The following is a 15028-nucleotide window of genomic DNA, read 5'->3' on the forward strand; positions in this document are numbered from 1 at the left end:
TCATGAAATTGTTGCAACCCCTATGACTAGCTTGTTCAACCTCTCTTTCCTATCGTCTGAGATCCCCAAAGATTGGAAAGCTGCCGCGGTCATCCCCCTCTTCAAAGGGGTAGACACTCTAGACCCAAACTGCTACAGACCAATATCTATCCTACCCTGCCTTTCTAAGGTCTTCGAAATCCAAGTTAACGAACAGATCACCGACCATTTCGAATCCCACCATACCTTCTCCGCGAAGCAATCTGGTTTCCGAGCTGGTCATGGGTGCACCTCAGCCACGCTCAAGGTCCTAAACGACATCATAACTGCCATCAATAAGAGACAATACTGTGCAGCTGTATTCATCGACCTGTCCAAGGCTTTCGACTCTGTCATTCACCACATTCTTTTCGGCAGACTCAACAGCCTTGGTTTCTCAAATGACTGCCTCGCCTGGTTCACCAACTACTTCTCTGACAGTGTGTCAAATCGGGAGGGCCTGTTTGGACCTCTGGCAGTCTCTATGGGGGTGCCACAGGGTTCAATCCTCGGATCGACTCTTTTCTTTGTATACATCAATGATGTCGCTCTTGCTGCTGGTGATTCTCTGATCCACCTCTACGCATACGACACCATTCTGTAGCCCTTCTTTGGACACTGTGTTCACTAACCTCCAGATGAGCTTCAATGCCATACAACTCTCCTTCCATGGCCTCCAACTGCTCTTAAATACAAGCAAAACGAAATGCATGCTCTTCAACCGATTGCTGCCCACACCTACCCACCCGTCCAGCATCACTACTCTGGACGGTTCTGACTTAGAATATGTGGACAACTACAAATAACTAGGTGTCTGGTTAGACTGTAAACTCTCCTTCCAGACTCACATTAAGCATCTCCAATCCAGAATTAAATTTCATCAAAGCATCATTCACTCATGCTGCTAAACATACCCTTGTAAAACTGACTATCCTACCGATCCTTGACTTCGGCGATGTCATTTACAAAATAGCCTCCAACACTCTACTCAGCAAATTGGATGCAGTCTATCACAGTGCCATCCGTTTTGTCACCAAAGCCCCACAAACTACCCACCACTGCGACTTGTATGCTCTTGTTGGCTGGCCCTCGTGTAACAGTATAGACTTTACGTCCGTCCCCTCGCCCTGACCTGGGCGCGAACCAGGGACGCTCTGCACGCATCAACAGTCACCCTCGAAGCATCATTACCCATCGCTCCACAAAAGCCGCGGCCCTTGCAGAGCAAGGGGAACCACTACTTCAAGGTCTCAGAGCAAGTGACGTCACCGATTGAAATGCCACTAGCGCGCACCACCGCTAACTAGCTAGCAATTTCACATCGGCTACACTCGCTTCATATCGTTGCTAGGTAATGCCCCCCCTTATCTCAGCTCAGTGGTCACCATAGCAGCACCCACCCCAGCATGCGCTCCAGCAGGTATATTTCACTGGTCACCCCCAAAATCAATTCCTCCTTCAGCCGCCTTTCCTTCCAGTTCTCTGCTGCCAATGACAGGAACAAACTGCAAAAATCACTGAAGCTGGAGACTCATATCTCCACCAGCTGTCAGAGCAGCTCACAGATCACTGTACCTGTACATAGCCAATCTGTAAATAGCCCATCCAACTACCTCATCACCATATTTATTTTTCTCCTTTGCACCCCAGTACCGCTACTTGCACACTCATCTTCTGCACATCTATCACCCCAGTGTTTCATTTGCCAGACTGTAATCATTTCGCCACTTTGGCCAATTTAATGCCCCCCCCTTATCCTACCTCATTTGCACATGCTGTATATAGATTTTCTCTGTTGTATTATTGACGGTATGTTTGTTTACTCCATGTGTAACTCTGTGTTGTTTGTGTCGCACTGCTTTGCTTTATCTTGGCCAGGTCGCAGTTGTATATGAGAACTTGTTCTCAACAAGCCTACCTGGTTAAATAAAGGTGTTCTCAACTAGCCTACCTGGTTAAATAAAGGTGTTCTCAACTAGCCTACCTGGTTAAATAAAGGTGTTCTCAACTAGCCTACCTGGTTAAATAAAGGTGTTCTCAACTAGCCTACCTGGTTAAATAAAGGTGTTCTCAACTAGCCTACCTGGTTAAATAAAGGTGTTCTCAACTAGCCTATCTGGTTAAATAAAGGTGGAATAAATACATTTTAAAAAATGAAGGATGGTGTTCCTTACTTACACCACTTGCCATGCGATGACTCCTGCAGATTGAAAAAAGCAATAAAGCAGATATCTGACCGTCCGAACCTACACACTGCTGTAATTATTCTCCTCTTTACACACAGAGCAGGCAGAAGAGCTAATAAGTGAACTGGGGGGGGCTGGTATTTGAGGATAAATGTCAGCTGGGTGTGCCTTTGTGGACTCCTCCTCCCGGCAGCCCCAGTGATATGACTGGGTAAGGCAGTGCTCCTCTAATAACACAGCCCGGAGCAGCCCACCACCTCCCACATTGTTTGCCCAAAGGGTTATCATCCTCAAAATGTCAGGCACATGTGGGGGTGTCCAAGACAATAGTACTACTGTTGTCACAAGGTTATTATGGTGGCCTGTGAGTCTGCTTTACCCTGTCCCTCCTCACAGCACTCTGATTGAGAACCTTATGAAAGGCAGCGCTCCTCATAAGAGACGCATGGCAGAAAGATTGAGGCTCCGTCGTCCTGTTCTGCGTCTGTTATACACCCATCCACCCCTTCATGTCAGGCTACAAATTCTGTCACCACGGCTTGACGTGAAAACCCCCCTGCTTGGAGATCAATCACAGCCTCCTCTCCTAGGAGTACAGACAGTATTCCCCTCAGAAGTAGGACTTTTAGCAGTGCTTTAATGAATTGGACCAATAGGAAACACCACTTGATCTTTGTGATGACAGCCAAATGGGGATGGGTGCTTCTGTGGTTGAGGCACTTCCCAGTTGTTTAAACCACTGGTGAGGTGTAACACCGCTTCTTCTTGACCACGTCTCATCTCTGTCATACCAAAATTAAACTGCCTTGATGTTTTTCCCTTTGAATAGAGAGGAGAGAGTCTCTGGTGGGCTGGATAACATGCTCTCAGGCAGCTCAAACACCTGTATGAGCTGGTCTTTCCAACAGACACCAGGGTTATCATCTACTACCCACCCTCACTCTCCTGTTGCCATGGCAACCCCAGAAACACATCTATCACAGGATGACATATTTTCTCTATGAATAAAACGTCAAGAAACGGAATAAGAATAAATGTCAAGAAACAGAACAAGAATAAATATTAAGAAACAGAACAAGAATAAATATTAAGAAAGAGAACAAGAATAAATGCCAAGAGAACGAGAATAAACGTCAAGAAACAGAACGAGAATAAATGTCAAGAGAAAAGAGAATGAGTGACCAAGAAGAAATGTGTTGCTTTCTACGTGCGTTCTGAGTTTTACAAAGAAACAGAAGAAAGTGGTTCAATATAGCCACTTACAAGTACTATACAGGCACAGCTATAGCCAAACCAAGAACCAGACAGACATCAGCATAGGGATATGCTTTAATTGATGAAATAATGGAATGGATATGATAGAAACCTGATAAATGGTCAGGAAGTCCTGAGTATACTGTTAAAAAATACAAAACAAAATACAACTTAAAACCAGTCAGTCCTCTTTCAAATATCTATTTTACCCTGTAAAATGTACAGTAGCATCTATGTAGTGCAACTTAAAAATTAAGATAAAATGATTAAAACAATGTATAAAAGGCATTATGCTAACACCAAAGCAGCTCTTTGCCCATAAATATGAATCAGCGAGACATTTGGAAATGCCAGTCTTGTGCTGCAGTAAAACTGTTCATGGACATGAGTTTCATTCAGCCTTTCCACTGCTCTTCATCCATGGTTTACCAGCAGGTTCTGAAAACAAGGAGAGGACAATGTCAAATCACCAATACTTCAGATCAATACACAGCCTAACACACACGTTTTCAAACTCACTTCAGCTCAATTGTTAACAAAATGTCTACCCAGCCCCTGACCTCCTTCTGTCTTGTAAGGCGAGCACCATGATTTCCGCTCCTCTGTCAAACCTGTCCATTAGATAATAACGTCTGCCCCGCCCCCTGACCTTAGTGCTGTGACGCTAAGGTCAGGGGTGTGAATAGTATGTGTGACTAGGGGGAGGAGTCTCTCTTCTAAATCAGCACCCACCAAAAGTCAGCCCGAATGATGTCTATGGTCAGGTCAGGTAATTGTAGTGATTCTCTCGGTGGGGCGGAACCACTGGCACTTTCATAGAGAGTACTCATAAATTACTGTTGGAGAAGACCTCTCCATCTCTGACAACAACAAAGAAGCATACTGTACAGCCACAGTTTGTCCATTCATTCAGAGAAAGAAGCAAAGATGGAAAGAAATTGGAAAAAAATCATTAGCATGCCAGTGATGGCCTTAGTCTTTAAAAACGTTTCTAGAATGTACCCACTGGGCAAAAACGGGTTAAATGAAATCAATGTTGTTTCAAAACCATTTAAAATATAAATCTATGTGAATCCAATGACATGTTGACATTTTGGTTGATTTCACATTGAATTCACATTAGTTGACACCTCAACCAAATGTAAATCAAAACTAAACGCTGAACAGAAGTCTGTGCCCAGTGGTTACTGTAGACTCTGACAGCATCATAACTAGATTTGGTGCAGAAATTGGTTCCAGGTGATTCATAGAGCACTTCCTGCGTCCTCATGTATTCATTTGGCCAGAGCTCTGAAAGTATCCAGACACTCAACAGACCGACAGGGCCAAGCATGAAGAGCAAAGTGCTGCTGCAGAGGGGGCAGGAATAACGGCATGTTACAGAGGTTCATCTGGAACAACGCTCGGAACCTTGGCAGGCCAGGCAGGAACCAGGCAGGAACTAGGCAGGAGGCAGAATGGGATATTGACCTGCAGCGTGAGGTTAGGACACACTGAGAAGCCTGCCGAGACCCACAGCCAATCAGAGAGCAGCAGAATCAATACGCCTTACGTCATGACCAAGACCACAACACATCCCATCAGAGCACAGTGTGAGGGACGTGGCTGCTCGCCACAAACCAACGCCTCCACCTGCAGGGAAAGTATGTGTGTGTGTGTGTGTGTCAGGGAGAGACTTGCAGAGCTTGCTAATTTAGTTCCCACAGTGTGAATACATGCTCTGCAAGTGCGCACTTGTTTCACTTTATCTGGGGGGGATATCTATTGACTAACTCAAACCCCAGTCAGAGTCAACACAATACCGTTAAACACACTTACAGACAAACAGACACACACCTTTAAAAATGTAATAGGTTCCCCTATAGCCCTCGTGGGGGCTATAGTAGTGTTTGAGCTGTTGTAGGGTCAGTCTTGATTAGCTAAGAGGTTTTCCTCAGCAGGAAGCTCTGACCACTGGGGTCAGACAGCAGCATGTTGACCGCTGACCTCTAAATAATCACCACAGTGATGAGAGGTCAGCCCAGAAGAGAACACACAGTGGCAAGAAAAAGTATGTGAACCCTTTGGAGATTCCTGGATTTCTGCATAAATTGGTCATAAAATGTTATCTGATCTTCATCTAGGTCACAACAAGAGACAAACAGTCTGCTTAAACTAATAACACAAACAATTATACGTTTTCATGTCTTTATTGAACACACCGTGTAAACATTCACAGTGTAGGGTGGAAAAAGTATGTGAACCCTTGGATTTAATAACTGGTTGACCCTCCTTTTGCAGCAATAAACTCAACCAAACGTTTTCTGTAGTTGCGGATCAGACCTGCACAACGGTCAGAACTAATTTTGGACCATTCCTCTTCACAAAACTGTTTCAGTTCAGCAATATTCTTGGGATGTCTGGTGTGAATGGCTCTCTTGTGGTCATGCTACAGCATCTCAATCGGGTTGAGGTCAGGACTCTGACTGGACCACTCCAGAAGGCATATTTTCTTCTGTTGAGGCCTTTGTGTTGTTGAGCTTCAATTGGCGGACAGATAGCCTAACATTCTCCTGCAAAATGTCCTGATAAACTTGGGAATTCATTTTTCTCTCGATGATAGCAAACTGTCCAGGCCTTGAGGCAGCAAAGCAGCCCAAAACCATGATGCTCCCTCCACCATAATTTACAGTTAGGATGATGTTTTTATGTTGGTGTGCTGTGCCTTCTTTTCCTCCACACATAGTGTTGTGTTCCTTCAAAACAACTCTACTGTAGTTTCATCTGTTCACATAATATTTTGCCAGTAGCGCTGTGGAACATCCAGGTGCACTTTTGCAAACTTCAGACGTGCAGCAATGTTTTTTTTGGGGACTGCAGTGGCTTCTTCCATGGTGTCCTATGAACACCATTCTCGTTTAGTGTTTTATGTATCGTAGACTCATCAACAGAGATGTTAGCATGTTCCAGAGATTTCTGTAAGTCTTTAGTTGTCACTCTAGGATTCGTCTTAACCTCATTGAGCATACTGCGCTGTGCTCTTGCAGTCATCTTCGCAGGACGGCCACTCCTAGGGAGAGTAGCAACAGCGCTGAACTTTCTTAAGCACACTATGTTTGTCTATTGTTGTGACTTGGATCAAATTTGATTACCAATTTATGCAGGAATCCAGGTCATTCCAAAGGGTTCACATACTTTTTCTTGCCACTGTACATGCAAACTATGACCTCTGTGACTGTGTCTGGGACTGATGTTAAATCGGTGTGATGCTGTTCTGTGTCTGAGTCAGAACCGAGCGATTTCCCCTTGGATAGGCCAGCTGCAAAGTCTAAATTGTCTATATTGCGAAAGTTTATGAAAACAAACTTAATTTATGGTTAGGGTTAGGCATTAAGGTTAGCAGTGTGGTTAAGGTTAGGGTTAAAGTTAGGTTTAAAATCAGATTGTATGACTTTGTGGCTGTGCCAACAAGTGACCACTCCAGAACACGATTCATGCCAAAAGGCTAACCTGCGTGTCCAGACAGAGACATCTAACCAGCTGAAGGTAGAGAGTGAAAAGGAGTGTCTGTACATTATTGATGATTAGACTCTTCTTTTCTTTCATCTTTATCAATTAAAAATAAATAATTATTTTGTAACTTCCAGAATTGATGGAAAGTGAATTTATGCTGTATGTCACCGATCCACAGTCAGTTTAGAAAGTAGTCCATTTTTACAGCCAGGAATATATCTCAACCATCTGGTGACAACATTCCATCTGAGAGGAAAGTTATACTAGCCTGATTCCTCCATGGCAGGGGCAATGGCATTTATTTTCTGCTCAGATAGTTTTGGGGCATAAAGGAAAGGAACCGAGCACTCGTCCTTTCTCCATGGCAAAGGCTTAGCTCAATTGGAAATTCATCTTATCTGATGACTGGCAGGCAATTGGAATTCCTGAGCGATAACCTCCACTCCGCCACAGAGACAGGCAGGCAAGGAATTTTTTTCCCAGAGATGTGATGCAAGTGCCTGTTTTTCCACTAAGAGCTTTCCTGTGTGGAGAGATAGCTGCTCATAGCCCCTGATGTATTATTGACTATTTTATGTATTATTACTGATGTATTATTACTGATGATTGTATTGACGAGGAGAGGGATCAATTGCTTTGAAGTTGCACATGAAAGTGAGCACATCAACACAGCCTTGGGTGGGGAAGTCAGGATGCCACAAAAAACAACCAACACGTTTATTTTACTAAAACATTTTAGTGGCCCCAGACGGCCAGGCAGGCTGGACATTTATCTCAGCTGGGGGCCTTACACAGCCTTTCACCCACGGGGATAAAGCAGGGTCCAACCCCAGGCACAGGCATTCTGTGAAATGCGCTACAGAAAAGCCAAAGTGTGCCGATTGTTCAGCGTTTGAGGTGGCTTTCAACTCCACAATACGTGGCCCCTGGACCTGTGTTATGATCTGATCTATCACACAGAGAGACAGAGAGAGAGAGAAACAGAGAAAGAGAGAGGCTGGTGCCACAAGAGGAGAGGCTCTGTGGAAAGGTCAGCCAGCAACCCCTGGAGCCCATTGTGTCCATCCCTTCACTGATGGACGTTTGAAAGCTTTGTGTTGACGGTGCCGCCTGGGCCACAGCGCTAATGAAAGCCCAAAATGGTAGCTTTGGATTCATCTTGATGTGCTGTTCGATAGCACTCAGTGAAACAACAAAAGAGATGTAGGAGAGAAAAGGGAAAGGGAGAGAGAGAGGGAAAGGGGTAGAGAGAGGGGAAAGAGAGAGAGAGAGGGGAAGGGGTAGAGAGAGGGGAAGGGGTAGAGAGAGGGAAAGGGAGAGAGAGAGGGGAAGGGGTAGAGAGAGGGGAAGGGGCAGAGAGAGGGGAAGGGGTAGAGAGAGGGGAAGGGGTAGAGAGAGAGGGGAAGGGGTAGAGAGAGAGGGGAAGGGGTAGAGAGAGAGGGGAAGGGGTAGAGAGAGAGGGGAAGGGGTAGAGAGAGGGGAAGGGGTAGAGAGAGGGGAAGGGGTAGAGAGAGAGGGGAAGGGGTAGAGAGAGGGGAAGGGGTAGAGAGAGAGGGGAAGGGGTAGAGAGAGAGGGGAAGGGGTAGAGAGAGAGGGGAAGGGGTAGAGAAATACTATGTTTAACGCATCACTGTTAATGCTAGACCACTTTGCCGTGGTAGAAACTACTCCAGAGGTGAGATATAGCTTTATCAATCGTCAATGTATCCTGGAAGGCATTCGGAAAGTATTCAGAACCTTGACATTTTACATATTTTGTTACGTTACAGCCTTATTCAAAAATGGATTAAATTGTTTTTGTTCCACATTAATCTACACACAATAACAAAGCAAAACATTTTTTGTACTGCCCCTGAACAAGGCAGTTAACCCACTGTTCCCCGGAAGGCTGTCATTGTAAATACGAATTTGTTCTTAACTGACTTGCCTAGTTAAATAAAGGTTAAAAATAAATAAAGTCAAAATAGTTTGTTGAAGCACCTTTGGCAGCGATTACAGCCTTGAGTCTTCTTGGGTATGACGCTACAAGCTTGGCACACCTGTTTTGGGGGAATTTCTCCCATTCTTCTCTGCAGAACCTCTTAGGCGCTGTCAGGTTGGATGGGGATTGTCGCGGCACAACTATTTTCAGGTCTCTCCAGAGATGTTCGATCCGGTTTAAATCTGGGCTCTGGCTGGGCCACTCAAGGACATTCAGAGACTTGTCCCGAAGCCACCTGCGTCGTCTTGGCTGTGTGTTTAGGGTCGTTGTCCTGTTGGAAGGTGAAGCTTCACCCCAGTCTGAGGTTCTGAGCACTCTGGAGCAGAATTTCATCAAAGATCTCGCTATACTTTGCTCTGTTAATCTTTCCCTTGATCCTGACTAGTCTCCCAGTCCGTGCCGCTGAAAAACATCCCCATAGCATGATGCTGCCACAACAATGCTTCACCGTAGCGATGGTGCCAGGTTTCCTCCAGACGTGACACTTGGCATTCAGGCCAAAGATTTCAATCTTGGTTTCATCAGACCAGAGAATCTTGTTTCTCATGGTCTGACAGTCCTTTAGGTGCCTTTTGGCAAATGCTGCAGAGATGGTTGTCCTTCTGTCAGAGTGACCATAAGGTTCTTGTCACCTCCATGACCAAGGACCTTCTCCCCTGATTGCTTAGTTTGGCCGGGCGGCCAGCTTCAGGAAGAGTCTTGGTGGTTCCAAACTTCTTCCATTTAAGAATGATGGAGGCTGTGTTCCTGGGGACCTTCAATGCTGCAGACATTTTAGGTACCCCTCCCCAGATCTGTGTTTTGACACAATCCTGTCTTGGAGCTCAACGGATAATTCCTTCAACGTCATGGCTTGGTTTTTGCTCTGACATGCATTGTTAACTGTGGGACCTTATATAGACAGGTGTTTGCCTTGCCAAATCATGTCCAATCAATTGAATTTACCACAGGTGGACTCCAATCAAGTTGTAGAAACATCTCAAAGATGATCAATGCAAACAGGATGCACCTGCGCTCAATTTCGAATCTCATAGCAAAGGGTCTGAATACTTATGTAAATAAGGTATTTCCATCTTTTATTTTTAATACATTTGCAAATATTCATAAAAACTTGTTTTCACTTTGCCATTATGGGGTAGTGGTTAGAGCGTTGGGCCAGTAACCGAAAAGTTGCTGGATCGAATCTCCGAGCTGACAAGGTAAAAATCTGTCGTTCTAACCCCTGAACAAGGCTTTAACCCACTGTTCCCCGATAGGCCGTCATTGTAAATAAGAATTTGTTCTTAACTGACTTGCCTAGTTAAATAAAGGTTAAATAAAATAAAGATTGAAGAGGAAAAAAATGTATTTAATCCATTTTAGAACAAGTCTGTAAAGTAACAAAATATGGAAAAAGGGAAGGGGTCTGAATACTTTCCAAATGCACTGTGTGTGCCAGCTTGACAGTACTAGAGGTTGGGAAGACCATACAGTATGTGAGATGGGGGGCTTTCTCTGGTCCTAACAAGGGGCAGGTGAGGTGAAGCTGAATAAATTAATGTGGGCTGAGAAAGCGAAAGAAACAAGAGTGAGAAATGAGAAAGACAAAGACTGAAAGAAGAGAGGGAGATAAAGAAACAGAGTGAGAAATGAGAAAGACAGAGACTGAAAGAAGAGAGGGAGATAAAGAAACAGAGTGAGAAATGAGAAAGACAGAGACTGAAAGAAGAGAGATAAAGAAACAGAGTGAGATAAAGAAACAGAGTGAGAAATGAGAAAGACAGAGACTGAAAGAAGAGAGGGAGATAAAGAAACAGAGACTGAGAAATGAGAAAGACAGAGACTGAAAGAAGAGAGGGAGATAAAGAAACAGAGTGAGAAATGAGAAAGACAGAGACTGAAAGATAAAGAAACAGAGTGAGAAATGAGAAAGACAGAGGAAAGAGATAAAGAAACAGAGTGAGAAATGAGAAGAGAAAGAAGAGAGATAAAGAGAGAAATGAAAGAAGAGAGAAGGAGATAAAGAAACAGAGTGAGAAATGAGAAAGACAGAGACTGAAAGAAGAGAGGGAGATAAAGAAACAGAGTGAGAAATGAGAAAGACAGAGACTGAAAGAAGAGAGGGAGATAAAGAAACAGAGTGAGAAATGAGAAAGACAGAGACTGAAAGAAGAGAGGGAGATAAAGAAACAGAGTGAGAAATGAGAAAGACAGACTGAAAGAAGAGAGGGAGATAAAGAAACAGAGTGAGAAATGAGAAAGACAGACTGAAAGAAGAGAGGGAGATAAAGAAACAGAGTGAGAAATGAGAAAGACAGAGACTGAAAGAAGAGAGGGAGATAAAGAAACAGAGTGAGAAATGAGAAAGACAGAGACTGAAAGAAGAGAGGGAGATAAAGAAACAGAGTGAGAAATGAGAAAGACAGAGACTGAAAGAAGAGAGGGAGTTAAAGAAACAGAGAACCAACACAAAAAAACAGAGTGCAAAAATGAGTGCTTATAATTCCCATTATAGCAGTGATACTGTAGTGCACAGCACAGCAAATTACAGTACAGAAAAACAAAAGCCAGACTCTTTCATGAACGGCAGGGGAGACACTTTACATCAGTGGCTGGGTGAAGAGGTTAACATTGTGATTGTGATGAGGCAGGTGTCATGATGCTAGCCCTTTCAGTGAGTTGGCTAGCAGAGATGTGAACAACCCCCCTCTCCTGTTAGGGGGGAGGGGGGGGGGCAGTTTTATAACTTAACCCCCAAATCATAAATTCCGTAAAGAGACTCTCCCTGGCCATGCAGTATGGAGAGAGAGTGTTTCACAGTAGAACAAAGGAACTCCTGCCAAATTCTACTACATTCCAGAATTTGAGAATTGAACAATATCCATATTTTGGAGAATCTGTAAACGGTTCGGTGGAGAAGCCAGCTACGACCCGGTCCATTTTGTTTCATGTTTGTAACCTCATGAAAGACAATACAGCCACACTACCCTAACTCTGTTTATACAGGTTCCTCATTTAGGAGGCTTGCATCTAATTATTGTATAATATGAATGAGTAAAGATGAAACTACTTGTGAAATGATGTAATGTGATGTTAACCTTTTAAAATGAGAGAATTTGCCTTCATTGTTAAGTTTAACTGTCAGGAGCCAAGCCCCAAGTGAATAGGCATTGGTTGTAAATTATGAACCAACCCCTTTTCTAAATTTCTATAAAAGCCCCCATGACCCAATGTCACCTAAATTCCAAATATGGGAGGACTTGTCCTCACATTTAAAAAGGGCTAATTCTAATTTCAACCATACAGGCCAGGAAACATGACAGCTTGCACTACACGTGAAATAGTATGACCTCTGAACTATTGATCACCCAAGAAGAAGTGAGTCCTAGATTACAGCCTAACAGACTGAAGCTGGAAAGGTAGCAAATCTAGTATGAGAACACTGACCGACGTGGACGAATCTCCAGAGTGAGATGAACCTCTCAGACCACCCATACCTCAGTGTAAGCTGAGGTGGTACAGGTTTGAGTACCAAAACTAGAAAACTATACTACGTGGAGCATTGGCTACATGGCTGGAAACGGTTAAATGCTGAGACTATCGATCCCTACAGAATAAGAGCAAAACTTAGATACTAATTACTAGTCTGCAGCTAGAAACTATGTAAACCTGGGATGTGAATACCGACGACCGCCGAAACATCTACTCTAAGAACCATGGACGCCTGACTTATCCATACAACAGACAGTATCAGGAGCCGCCACCATGAGTAGCCAGAGACTCTCTGATGAACTGACTGACGATTCCAACAGAGAAGACAACTACATAATGGCGTAAATATATTGATTGCAATTATTCCCGAATGAGCGAGCCTTCATGTGCAAAGGATTAGCATTTCAATTAATATAATTATCCAGTGTGTAGTGATCCATTTTGTCTTTCCCGCTCTCTCAGTTCACACCCCATTCCCTTTGTCCACCAAGCCGTCATATCGGTTTAGCCCACAAGGGGATATTCCCTATCATTGTTAGTAACCAATATCTACTGTTTGCTTGTTCATGCATTTCTGTGATTATTTAGTTAGTTAGTAAATACATGATTAAGCCAATTGGTGTATGGATGATTCATAGTTTAGGCTGGGTTCGTGCAGATAACCAACCATTTACGATGTTTGGAATGAGACTAACGTGAGGTAAAGAATAATTCATTCATTAGATGACTAATTGATCAGATATTAAAATATCTGAAGAGTTATATTCGGAAAATTATAACTTTGTAATCTGAAGATTTTCCGTGGTGCCCCGACTTCCTAGTTAATTACATTTACATGATTAGTTTAATCACGTAATAATAATTACAGAGAATTGATTTGATAAAATAACAGTCTTCACTTTTAATGATGCCAAAGACACAGGTTATGAACCAAATGAAGAGGCCGGGTTTTACGTTGGAAGACCTTAGTGACTTTTTTACTCCAAACAGGCAGAGATGCGCACAACGTCTTGTATTGTGATGGAGAAAACAAATCGATCCACTTGTACATTTACCTCTCTGTTTTCGTCTGTGGAAGAAAAACATGATTGTGACTTGCTCTAGAATACCATTATAACAGAAATGTTCCAGTATACCCTTTCCTTGAACAATACTTAGGCCCTGAAACCAAACTACCATTAAAAAACACACATTACATAAACCTTTGCAATTGTTGGACTAAATTGGAAACAAATTTCCCCCGATGCGCTGTGCTATTCACTAGTCAAGTGTGCCGTTATTGCATGTTGTGTTGTCTGAAAACAATGTGCAGAATAGCAAGGTGACGCCAGAGAGATAATGGTCTTGGATCTGATTGGCTGCTTCTCCGAGACTGGATCAATTCATGTCTGAAAGGAGGGAAAGGCTTTTTATGACGACGCCTCAGACAATAAGAACATTAAACCAGTGAATCCACTGTGAAAGAAAGAACGAGGAAGAAACATAAAAGAGAGATATACCGGGAGGTCAAACACAAACAGAAAAACACAATTACAGCTCCTGCCCCTTATACTACTACTACTACTACAACATCTCTCTCTCTCTGTCTGTCTCTCTGTCTCTCTCAGATTCTGATGACTCTAGAGAGAGAGAGAGAGAGAGAGAGAGAGAGAGAGAGAGACAGACAGAGAGAGAGAGAGACAGAGACAGAGAGACAGAGAGACAGAGAGAGAGAGAGAGAGAGAGAGAGAGAGACAGAGAGAGAGAGACAGAGGCCAAAGTTTCCAACCTCCGACTGCCGTGTTTGACTTCACACACCAGTGTGCTCGCCGCGCTGGGGTTTCACATTGAAATAATTGGAATGATTCTCCACTGCAGGCCTGGTTGACTATGCCTCTACTGTGTGTGTTGCTGTGTGTTCTGGGCTGCAGTCAGATAGATAACTAGTGATTAGGGCCAGTCCCTCCACAGCCTGGCTCCTGCCGCTTTAATGAGGCTCTGCTGAGGGCCACAGAGAGCAGAGAGGGGGCTCTTCAGTCTAACACACTGGACTGGCTCTCTCTCACAGGACGATGGTCTGGCTGTCACCACTGTCACCCTCTTCACTGGACACTGACTGAATCACAAGAGGTCATAGAGCTGTGACAGCCTCTTCACCCTACACATGGATGGTACACTAACCTATGTAATTGCCAAAGAAGACTGAAATAAAACTAAGTGAAGAAAGTAAAGTGCCACTAGACAGGGAAACTTTGTTGTACAACTTGTCTTACTGTTGTCCTACTTATGCTCTTGAAGTTTTGCATCTGGCAAAAAGTTTAACTGGTGTGAATTTAGACATACAGTATGTTATAAGTTGCAGATGTATGTGAAGAGTATGGAAGGCTTTGGCTGTAGAATTGTAGTTACTTATCTGGAATCAGCTATAGAAGTGTAGCTACTGGTCTGGTCCATATTCAGCTGTGTGTGGAGCAGTGATTACTGCAGTGTGACAGTCTGGTTGGACAGAAGCCTGCGGTCTGTATAGGCCCTGTGCAGCCAGGAACACATTGCTCTTCATTAAGACTGAGTGATGAGGGACCTGGACTGGCATCCCTCTCCGTGTCCCTCTGCTGTCCATCTCTCTTCACCTCCTTAAATAGCACCC

General features: G+C 43.8%; 1 protein-coding gene across 2 annotated transcripts in view; it reads right to left on the bottom strand.

The window, feature by feature from the left end:
* Positions 1–3515: 3515 nt before the first annotated feature.
* Positions 3516–15028, bottom strand: part of chchd6a (coiled-coil-helix-coiled-coil-helix domain containing 6a) — a 76882-nt gene continuing 65369 nt past the window's right edge. For both annotated transcript variants that reach the window (XM_029664720.2, XM_029664721.2), the window contains one exon: positions 3516–3896. In XM_029664720.2, coding sequence (XP_029520580.1) covers positions 3873–3896 — 24 coding nt within the window. In that variant the 3' untranslated portion in view covers positions 3516–3872. The remainder of the gene's footprint in view (positions 3897–15028) is intronic.

The sequence above is a fragment of the Oncorhynchus nerka genome, linkage group LG7 (assembly GCF_034236695.1).
Source record: "Oncorhynchus nerka isolate Pitt River linkage group LG7, Oner_Uvic_2.0, whole genome shotgun sequence".
NCBI classification, from domain to species: Eukaryota; Metazoa; Chordata; class Actinopteri; order Salmoniformes; family Salmonidae; genus Oncorhynchus; species Oncorhynchus nerka.